The sequence below is a fragment of the Stegostoma tigrinum genome, chromosome 3 (genome assembly GCF_030684315.1).
Source record: "Stegostoma tigrinum isolate sSteTig4 chromosome 3, sSteTig4.hap1, whole genome shotgun sequence".
Classification (NCBI taxonomy): Eukaryota; Metazoa; Chordata; class Chondrichthyes; order Orectolobiformes; family Stegostomatidae; genus Stegostoma; species Stegostoma tigrinum.
In genome coordinates, this window is record NC_081356.1 from 86,487,306 (window position 1) to 86,499,077 (window position 11,772).

General features: G+C 40.0%; 1 protein-coding gene across 2 annotated transcripts in view; it reads left to right on the plus strand.

Moving 5' to 3' along the window:
- chd1 (chromodomain helicase DNA binding protein 1) overlaps positions 1-8,388 on the plus strand; it is a 159,280-nt gene extending 150,892 nt beyond the window's left edge. For both annotated transcript variants that reach the window (XM_048527858.2, XM_048527859.2), the window contains exons 35-37: positions 3,990-4,041; positions 4,216-4,432; positions 6,310-8,388. In XM_048527858.2, coding sequence (XP_048383815.1) covers positions 3,990-4,041; positions 4,216-4,432; positions 6,310-6,673 — 633 coding nt within the window. In that variant the 3' untranslated portion in view covers positions 6,674-8,388. The remainder of the gene's footprint in view (positions 1-3,989; positions 4,042-4,215; positions 4,433-6,309) is intronic.
- The last annotated feature ends 3,384 nt before the right edge of the window (positions 8,389-11,772 follow it).

An 11,772-nucleotide genomic window follows, 5' to 3' on the forward strand; every position in this document is an offset into this window, starting at 1 on the left:
CTGTCTGTGTGGAGTTTGCATGTTTTCCCTGTGCCTGCATGGGATTTCTCTGGGTGCTCCAGTTTCCCCCCTCAGTGCAGGTTAAGTGGATTGGCCATGTTAAATTGCCCATGGTGTCCAAGATGTGCTGGTTTGGTGGATTAGCCATGGGAAATGCAGAGCTATAGGATAGGATGGTGGGTCGTGGTGGGATGCTCTTCAGACAGTCAGGATGGCCTGCTTCTACATTGTGGGGATTCTATTCTATGAAATGGCAAGGTGCGTTTTATAAATTCATTTTGCAAATTCTTAGCATTCCAATGTCTGTCACGGCCATTTATTGTTGCAAATGGTAGCTACTTTTGTAAAATGTGGAAGACAAGTTAAATACAGCAAGATCTGACGAGCAGCCTTATACTAAATAATGCCATATGTTTTCCTTTAATGATGTTATTTGAGGAAGTAAACCCTGACCAGAAAATGGTCTAGGATTTTTTTTATCAGCATTAAGCATGTGGTGCTTTAAGTTTCACATAGCTTCTCATATCTCGGCAGCACAATCACCAGCAAGCTGTCACATGGTGTTAAAGTTAACACACCTCAAAGTCATCACATGGGGTAAGAGAATAGAGCAACAACAACCTGACAGAACAATAAGCTCTGCGTTTAACGAGTCTCTGTCCTAGTGTGATCTTCTACAAGTGGTACGACCTGGACGTCATATGCTATCCGGGAGAAAGGACTGAACAGTGTCCACATTTGCTGTCCAGATGTATTCTTGGTAGGGGCAAGTGCACCAACTAGATCATTCCAACAATACATAATTGCATTGTTGCTAAGTCAACAATATCTGTGCTGGCTTGGCCATGTTCATTGGATGGATGACGGACCCAAGAACTACTTGTACAAGAACTGGCCATTCAGTCACCACCACCTATGCATCCAAACCTCTGCTACAAGGATGTTAACTATGTTGCACCCGTCCATGCCAGTGATGACAATAACCTCTGGAGGCTGACTGTTTGCAAGGGCACTGGAAGATGTGAACAGATACAAAGCATTCAGCTGACCAGAAAGTGGACCCAGAGAAGAGCCCAACAGACCCTTGTCTCTTGCTCTGTGGCAAATGTGGCTGATTTAGTATCATATAAAGATGGCACCTCCGATTTTTTTTTAAAAAATTACTGTTGTGTTACTTGAGATCAGGGGTTGGCAAGCTTTCAAATGTCATTATTTAGTCCAAACACACTATTTTGAAGAGTCACAATTCTTTGTGTCTAAGATCAATAATACCAATGAAAGAAAGCATTTGATTTATTACCTTAAATATTTTAGAGGACTTTTTTAAAACAAAAACATTGTTAAACCACAAGACCATAAGCCATAGGAGTGGAAGTAAGGCCATTCGGCCCATCGAGTCACCTCCGCCATTTAAATCATGGCTGATGGGCATTTCAACTCCAGTTCCCTGCACTCTCCCCGTAGCCCTTGTTTCCTTGTGCGATCAAGAATTTATCGATCTCTGCCTTGAAGACATTCAACGTCCCGGCCTCCACTGCACTCCGTGGCAATGAATTCCACAGGCCCACCACTCTCTGGCTAAAGAAATGTCTCCTCATTTCTGTTCTAAATTTACCCCCTCTAATTCTAAGGCTGTGCCCATGGGTCCTAGTCTCCCCGCCTAATGGAAGCAACTTCCCAGCGTCCACCCTTTCTAAGCCATACATTATCTTGTAAGTTTCTATTAGATCTCCCCTCAACCTTCTAAACTCTAATGAATACAATCCCAGGATCCTTAGCCATTCATCGTACGTTAAACCTACCATTCCAGGGATCATCCGTGTGAATCTCTGCTGGACACGCTCCAGCCACCAGTATGTCCTTCCTGAGGTGTGGGGTCCAAAATTGGACACAGTATTCTAAATGGGGCCTAACTAGAGCTTTATAAAATCTTAGAGGCACATCATTGCTTTTATATTCCAGCCCTTTTGAGATAAACGACAACGTTACATTCGCTTTCTTAATCACGGACTCTAACTGCAAGTTAACTTTTAGAGAATTCTGGACCAACACTCCCAGATCCCTTTGTACTTTTGCTTTATGAATTTTCTCACTGTTTAGAAAATAGTCCATGCCTGTATTCTTTTTTCCGAAGTGCAAAACCTCGCATTTGCTCGTGTTGAATTTCATCAGCCATTTCCTGGATCATTCTCCTAAACTGGCTAAGTCTTTCTGCAGCCTCCCCACCTCCTCAGTACTATCTGCTTGTCCACCTATCTTCGTATCATCGGCAAACTTCACCAGAATGCCCCCAGTCCCTTCATCCAGATCATTAGTATGTAATGTGAACAGCTGCGGCTCCAACACTGAAACAACTGATGGATGCTCATAAATAAATGTTGACAAAACTCTTAAAACAAATCTGAACTATTTAATTGCTGTCAAAATAGGTTCAGTTGATCAAAATTGGGAGCTGCATGTGAGTCTTTTAAAAAGGTGCAAATGGCACCAGAATATAGGCTGTAGACTCTACTTCAGACAACATGCAGATCCTGGGACAAGCAAAGCAGAGACAAGCACAGGAGTTCCTGGAAGCTGGTACTCCACAAAGAAGGCCATCAACAAACATATAGAACTCAACCCCATGTACACTCCATTGCGAAGGGAAACCGGAAGTGAGGTAATCCAGTTCAGCGGACTCCAGAGTTTAAATACTAGGCAGGAAAACACAACGTCGCTTCATCAGAGGCTGCACTGATGATGTCACCCAGCAGGGTAATGAAATGTCTGCAGAACAATGAACCAACTAGGCGAGCCAACCAACCACAACATGCACAACCCAAGCTACAAATCTACTCTTAAAACCTTAGAGATTGTATGCTTAAGTGTCTGGAATGTGGTCTGAACCTATCATTTGCTGAGTCAGAAGGGAGAGTGTTATATTGAGTAAAGAAGCAAGAAACACTATATCCCACAAACAGGAAGGAAACTGAGAACAAGAGTACGTGAATGCCAATTGGCTACAAAAAGACACCACCAATACTCACTCATCTCAATCCACACGGACAAGGACCACCACTTCGATTGGGACAACACCAAGATCCTGGGACAGGCTAGGCAGAGACAGGCATGAGATTTCCTAGAAGCATGGCACTCCATGAAGCATGCTATTAATAAACACATTGATCTCGACCCTATATACGTTCCACTCAAAAGGAAACCCGGAGGTGAGGCAATCCATCTCAACGGACCCCAGAGTTTAAAAACCAGGTGGGAAAACACACAGATGCTTCATTGGAGGCTGCATTGAGCATGGTAACGAAACGTCTGTGAAACAAGAAACCAGCTCGGTGAGCCAACCAACCTCAACATCCTCAACAACCAGTATACTGTTTTAGGAAAGAAGATCTGAACAAACGTGACTTAGACTCTGAAAGTGATGCTACTGTGTGAAATGGACCCAGGGCAAGAGGCCTACAGGTATAGCATCATCATAATGAAAAGATTTTAGCCATACATCATCTCGTCATTTCTTCAAAATGTGACAAACAATGCCTCATACTGTTACTGCTTTTGAAATGCAGTGACTAAAAGTTGAACCTGATTTGGATCCAGCAAACTAGTGCAGAAACAAAACAAAATAGTTAGCCAGTTATTCTGCTTTGATGGCATTGGTTGAGGGAAATAAATTTGCCGGAGCAGACAGAGTTGATGTCTGTTTACTATCTGCATTGAAGAATGGCTTTGCTATTAATCCAATATCTGCTCAACACTACACCAAAGGATATTAAACTTATTCACGTATTTTCATTCTAAAGCACGATATAAACCCAGAATTTTTAAGGCATTTATCCAACAAACTGACATCATATCAACAACTTACTGAGCATTAACAAGCAGGTCTTGAAAGATAATACAAAATGTACAGCTGCATAAGAATTATGAAAGCCTGTCTGCCATCTTAACTGGATTCATTCTTTGTGGTTAACATTTGTGTTTTGCTTTTGCAGCATAATGATCAACACAGTGGGAGTCTCAACATCCATAATGCCAAACACACGGGTAAGCTTCTAATTGACTCTGATTTCATTTGTGTAAATTCTTGAATTTTCTCTCCAAGCTTCAACTTTCAATGAAAGGTCAGGAGTGAGCTTCAGCTTAATGATTCTTTTTAAAATGGCTGTTGTGAAAGAAATTTGAATCTGACAAAATCACGATTCTATTTTTATTGAACAGAATCTGAAAAACCCAAGGAGAATTCTCACAATGATGATAGCAGTAGGGATAGCCATTCATCTGAACGACACCACTCATCACATTATCACGACCATCACAGAGATCGACACCATGGGGATTCCTCACGAAAAGGCGATTCCTCGAGAAAAAGACCGTATTCTTCATTTAGCAATGGCAAAGACCATCGAGACAGAGATCATTACAGGTCAGATGGCAGGTAGGTTGAAGCAGCTGCAGACATCAAAGATACCACTTCAACTCCAAAAATCCTCAAAAGCTAAAATATTTTAGAGTCATACTAGCTTTTATTTGATATGAAACTTAGGAGGAGGCCAATTGACTTTTTTGAGCCTGCTCCACCATTCAGTATGATTATGCCTGATCATCCAACTCAGTATCCTCCTGCTTTCTCCCTACCCTCTTTGAACCCCTTAGCCCTATGAGCTTTATCTGAATCTTTTTTGAAAACATTATGCTTTGACTACTTTCTGAATTCCACAGTTCACCATGTTCTAGGTCGATAAATTTCTCCTCCTGTCAGTTGTAAAAGGCCTACCACATATCCCTAGATTGACCCCTACTCATCTGGAACATTTTTCCTGCGTTTATCCTGACTAGTCCTGTTAGGGTTTTATAGATTTCTGTGAGAGACTCCCTCATTTTTCTTAATGCCTATGAATATAGTCCTAACTAATCCAGTCATTCTTCTGCCATTCCAGGAATCAGTCTGGTTAATCTTCTTTGCAGTCCCTCCATATCCAGAACGCCTTTCGTTAGATAGAGACCAAAATTGCACACAGTACTCCAGGTGTGGCCTCACCCAGGCCCTGTACAATTACAGCAAGTCATCCCATTCCTATAATCAAATTCTGCCATACTGAAGACTGTTATACCAGTTGTCATCTTCACCGCCAGCTGCCTCTGCATGTTTAAGTGCTGTTGCTCCTTCCCCTTTTCAAATTTATTGCCATGCAGGTAACCTGCCTTCCTGTTCTTGCTATCAAAGTGGATAATTTCTTATCCACGTTGTACTTAATCTGCTGTGCATTTGCCAATTACTCAACTTGTCCAAATCTCACTGTAGCATCACTGTATGCTTCTCACTGTTCAGCCTTCCACCCAATTTTGTGTCATTCGCAAACTTGGACATACTTTATTACATTTAGTTCTCTTATCTAAATTACCAATGTATATTGTGAATAACTGGGGCCCAAGGACAGATCCCTGTGGTACTCCACTAGTCACTGGCTACCACTCAGAAAATGACATGTTTATTCCTCCCTGCTGTTTGCTGGCTGCCAGCCAGTTGTCAATCCATATCAGTTTGCTATCCCCAATCGTATGAGCTTTGATTTTACACATCATTCTGTTATGTAGTACCTTATCAAACATATTAAGTTCAGTTTAGATAAAATATGATCTAAAATATTCTGTATTACAATGTAGTGGGACTGCACAGAATAATTGAGAAGTTGCTTGGTGTGCAACTTACTGAAAGTGGATCAGTTTAGTACTCAGCATTTAAAGTTTGGCAATTTTGTTAGAGCAGAGTAGTCCATTTATCTCATTGTGTTGGGACAGTTAATAAAACTTTGTCCTTTTCACCAAATGTTGGCAACATTTTTAATTGACGATACAATGGCATTAGTCTCAAATACCTCAGGAGCCAAACTATAGCATGCATATCACTTCCAAATATTTCTCCTAGCCAAATTCTTTACTGACCGTTTCAAATTGATGACACTGGTCATTGACGCCTGAGCTAGTTGTAAAACATAGCTACAAGACATCTATTAAATCTCTGTTAATCACCCAGCTTCAGGAAAACTCAAGTTAGACCTCATACAGGTAGTTTTCTATCAATCTAGGCTGTATGAAAAGAAATTGTTTTTATTAGACAAACCTCTGGGCTTCTCAAAGCACTCTTGCCATTAAATTATATTTTATATTGTACTCACTTTTGAAACACAACAGCCAATTTCCAGATACTAGAGTCTCACCAACTGTATTGAACCTTGGTTGAATTAGCATTATGTTGTCTAACTGTCTGTAAATCAACATGGACTGAATGTGTTCTCTCTTCCAATTTTTCAGGTACTACAGTGAAAGCAAACACAGAAAACTTGATCACAGAAATCGTGAACACCGTTCTGGCACAGATGCCAGTTCAAAGGAGAGCAGATCTCATGTAGATCATAGATCCAGCTCAGAGCATCGATCACATTCAGATCACCGATCCAGTTCAGAATACTCAGGCCATCACAAATCCTCCAGGGATTACAGATACCACTCAGACTGGCCAGTGGACCACAGACCATCCGGTAGTGGACCAAGGTCACCCTTGGACCAGAGGTCCCCTTATGACTCCAGATCACCATTGGAACACAGATCTCCCCTTGAGTACTCCTCTGATCACAAAAGTACACCTGAGCACATCTGGAACAGCCGTAAAACATAACAGGGCATGTAATGCCAGGTCTTCACCCAATGCAGCCATAAAAACGTGAACACAGTAAATGCCTTATGTGACTTAAAATGTGCAGACAAGATCTGCTTCTCGAGCAGTAGTATTATTACTCCTCCTTACAGGTCTCAAGGTTGTTATCTCAAGAGGAAAATATTTTTGTATTGAGGTTAAAGCTGTACTGTGCTGCAATCTTTGTGGCATGTTTTGTTCCTTATTTTTACTTTAAACATGGACATGTTTACTACTGCATTTATTGGAAAACTGCCCCAAACACACTGGATCATAGTGTTCATTCTTCTCCGATCTGGCGGCTTCAGTCCCCTGAATTATGTGTTGTAGAACAACAAAATTAAATCCATTTAACAAAGATTATGCAGGAACTTAGGAACGGAGTAAGAATTTAGACTGTTCAAAAGGTAGAAGACTGGTTCACCTTCCAAAGTTATTTGTATTGAGTCTGTTTACATTTTACACTGCGACCACATTGCCCATTCTCGGCAAGCTTGAATATTTAAATTCTGTACTTACAACTGTAAAATATTTTTTTGTTGATCAATTGTAATGCCTTTGAAGATATAATACTGTAAATTATTGTAAATTTAGTGGATTGAATCTGAACTTTTTATCTTCTCAGGCTTTTTTGACAACTTTCCTTTCCCCACCAACTCAGGCCTTCACATCATGAGTATAAAATCTGTGTAGTACAGTTTTTAATGAATTGTCATTGATGAAATTGCTATTTAGAATGTAAAAGGGGAAAGGGAAGATCAGTTCCATTATATTTAGTCCATTAGTGCTTTTTTTTAATTGATAACTTGTACTAGAAATGTGTTTATTTACTTTAAAAAATCAGTGTTGTGATTGCTGTAGTAACTAAATAGTACAAAAAAACTTACAGATCCAGATGTCAGATTATAGTTTCAGATACATTTTATAAACGAATAGAAACTTTCCCTCCCCTTAAGATTAAATCTGCAACAAGAACAATAAAATGAGCTGAATTTGATAACACCTATTCCCTATTCTTGTATTCCCTATAAAAATGGGCAATAAAATGAAACGATGTGCTATGCATACAATGAATTTTCAGTGTATTGGTAAACTAGGGAAACGAGATGTTATAATGCACCCCAATTGTAAATATATACTGTATATTACAAATTAAATTTACAGAGAACTGTGTGGATTTCTGACATTGTTTTCACTGTGCAAGAAAAATGTCAGATTTGTACAAACCAACAAATTCATAAAACTCTCTTCCCATCCCTTTTGTTTTGCCAGAACGTATCAAAGACTTTTTAATAAAGTAATTTTGTAACTCTCCCATACAAATGTGTGGTTCAAATTGGTAAGCATTGGCAAATCTGCTAAAAGCTAATACAGATGGCAACTTAACTGTGAAAAAATAATTACACAAGAACTGTTATAGAGATGTACATATAATTTTGTATGCAAATATGTTCTAATCTGAAAAATGTGTGATCTATGCCATTCAATCTCATCTTCCCACTTCTGAAAAATGTGGTAATTCCAGGAGAAATGATCAATGCTGTTCTTTTACTTGAGCTCAAAATATTTTTGTAGTTCCGTAAAATAATTGAATTAACGTGTCATTAAAGGGCTGAATAAATTATATTCTATTGCATAACATAACTATGATATAGAATAAAGCATGGGAAGGCTGTACCTTAAAGGATTGTGATGAAGAATTAAATGTTGAGAGTGATTTTTTTTCTCTCTGTTCCTGGGTATTGTTTGAAAAGCTAGGTAATTGAAGAGTACTACAGTATTCTTTGAACCTGTACCTGTGATCTGGTCTTATGTGGCAGGAATATGCAATTATTAATACATTTCCTGAAGCCTTTAAATACTCAGGGAAAATGCATTGCTATTCATGGTTCTTTCAAAGTGCACTCATTGGTAATCATGTTGATCTCATTGTTTTTATTGTCTCAACAGCAGGTATTTATTCTTTTGCTTGCTCAATCCTTTATCACCTGAAGTAATGCAGGTTTGTTGCACAGAATATGAAGTAGCTTTTTTAAAATTTTGCAACTGTTGACTTTTAGAGTAAGGTAAGAATACAAAACTAATTTATTTCAAATATCCTCTGAATGGCTGGTGCACTCTTGGTTTTATTTTATTCAGTTCATGTCCGGTGAAGTCATGTTTCATGTGCATGGTACCCATCACAAAATCATATGATGGTTGAAACTGTAATGGTGTAAGCCAGAATTACTCTGCATCTAAGGTAAAGTACCTTTTGAAGCTGCAGTATTTCTTTGTTACGGTGCTGTTGTGTCAATCTCAACAATGTGTTCAACCCCACTATCGATCTGATCCACAGGTAAATTTATTACCTACTGACCTATGTTGGGAACAGCATTCGCTGTTTCACTGGGAGCCTGTAGTGTTGCATAAGGAAATGACAAAAAATGCCAGCAAAAGAGAGGATCACCCTAAACTAGTATCGTGCGCTGATTTTGAAATGGTGATGTTGATGTCCTAGGAGAAGGTTGCCAGCTCACCATACCATTCAGTTATAGAATATTGCACAAAAGGAGGCTGTCACCCATTGAGTCAACACTGGCTCTTTCAACATGCCATTCTGGTAGACACAGACCCTTGCTGTTGTCGCAACTGTTTATGGGATGGGCTGTGCATAAATATATACAAACATATGAATTAGGAATTAAACTATTATTGAAGAATATTGTGCAGTTCAGGAAGCTAAAGAAAACTGGGGGGTGTAAAAATGGGGAAAATATGTTTAAACTCATGATTCTTCGAATTCTAACTGCACTGAAATTAAGTACTGAATCATTTCAAATGTAAGTATTTCTTCTGAATGTTGAATTAATAGCACTGATGGAAAGAATTGTTGTGACAAGCATCATTTACACAGTAAAAACTTGGACAAAAGAGCTCAATTCTCGAGGTAAGTTGTTACTGTCCTGGACATCAAGGCAGTGTTTGACTAAGTGGTGTCAAGATACTTTTATGAAGTGGAAGCCAGTGGGAATAGTACTGCCTCCACCAGTTATTCGTACCTGGAATAGAGATAGGCAGTTGTAGTTGATGGAGGTTATTCGTCTCACCTCCAGGACATCTCTGCAGGAGTTCCTCAGCACAGTATCAAAGGCCAAACTTGCTTCAAATGCTGCACCAATGACCTTTCCTCCTCATAAGATCAGAAGTGAGGATGTTTGCTGATGATTATACAATGCTCAGTACCTTTTTGTGACTCCTCAGATACTGAAGCAGCCAGTGTCCTTGAGCTGCAAAACCTGGACAGCATTTGCTTAGGCTGGTAAGTGGCAAGAAACATTTGTGCCACATAAATAGCAAGCAATAGCCTTCACATTTCAAAAGCATGACTGTTAATACCCCGCTATTAACACCCTGGGAGTTACTATTGACATGCAACTGAACTAGGCCAGCAGTGTAAATATTGTGGCTGCAAGAGCAGGTCAGAGACTGGAATTCATGAGTAACACTTTCTGACTCTCCAAAACCTGTCCACCATCTATATGGCCCAAGTAAGAAGTGGGTCAGAATACTTCCAACTTACCTGAATGAGTGAAGTTTCAACAGCACTAAAGAAGCTTGAAGTTTAATACCTGATACCATCCAGTACAAAACCATCCACTTGGTTGCCATTTCATTTGCCTTGTGAAACATTCATTTATTCTTTCCACCACCCAATCACGATGACAGAAACCTGTGACATTACAGTATTCATTGCAGCAACTCCCCCAGACTATTTTGACTGCTCTCCAAACCAGCAACCTCTTACCTCCCAGAAGGACAAGGACAGCAAATGTATGGAAAAACACCACCCATACAATCCCCTCCAAGCAGAATAACGTTCTGATTTTGAAATGTATCACACTTCTTTAATTTTTGCTAGGTCAAGACCCTGAAACTTATCAGCAGCATTGTGAACGTACCAGTATCACATGAACTGCAGGATGTGAGGAAGATGTCTGTCTGCTATCTTCTCAAGGGCCATTAGTGATGGGTAATAAATGCTGACTTAGCTAGTGATATCTACATGCTATGAATGACTAAATATCCCCAATGGTGATAACTGAATTTCACCATTTTTATAAGAGATCCATATTTTGTACTGATTTAAAGGATTACCTCAAGTTTCCTATTAGGATTTCTTCTTACCTAAATATTAGAGTGTCTAAATGTTCTAAATCATATATAGTATAACAGTGAAGGCTAAATAAATGACAGGGTGGAATTGTTGAAATGAACACTCAACACCAGGTCTTTAGGTCAATATTTTAAACGGTCTTTAGTTTCATCAGTAGGGAGATAATCTTGTATTGGTCATACTAGAAGCCTTCTCCTACAGTGCAGTTTGTGTACAGTTTCAGAGATGATGGGAACTGCAGGTGCTGGAGAATCCAAGGTAACAAAGTGTGGAGCTGGATGAACACAGCAGGCCAAGCAGCATCTTGGGAGCGCAAAACTTTCTGATGAAGGGTCTAGGCCCGAAGCATCAGCTTTTGTGCTCCTAAGATGCTGCTTGGCCTGCTGTGTTCATCCAGCTCCACACTTTGTAATCGTGTATGCAGTTTCAGTTTTTTCTTCTATTTGTTTTGTGGGATGTGGGCATTGCTGGCTGGCCAGCATTCTTGCCCATCTCTAGTTGCCTTTGAGAAGGTGGTGGTGAGCTGCCTTCTTGAACCGCTGCATTCCTCCTGTTGTGGGTTGATCCACAATCCTGCTAGGGAAGGAATTCCAGGATTTTGACCTGGTGACTGCGAAGGAATGGCAATTATATTTCCAAGTCAGGATGGTGAGTGACTTGGAGGGGAACATGGATGAGGTGATGTTCCCATATATCCGCTGCCCTTGTCCTTCTAGGTGAAAGTGGTCATGACTTTGGAACGTGCTGTCTGAGGATCTTTCGTTAATTTCTGCAGGGCATCTTGTAGATAGTACACTGATTAAAAAACAGAGGAGGCCATTGCTGCAAACAGATTGCTCCATATGACATCCATTCACCCAGAAGGAGAGAAACCCCACGTAAAGTACAGCCTCGGAGTTCACCTTGGCAGGCTCCCTTATTCTCA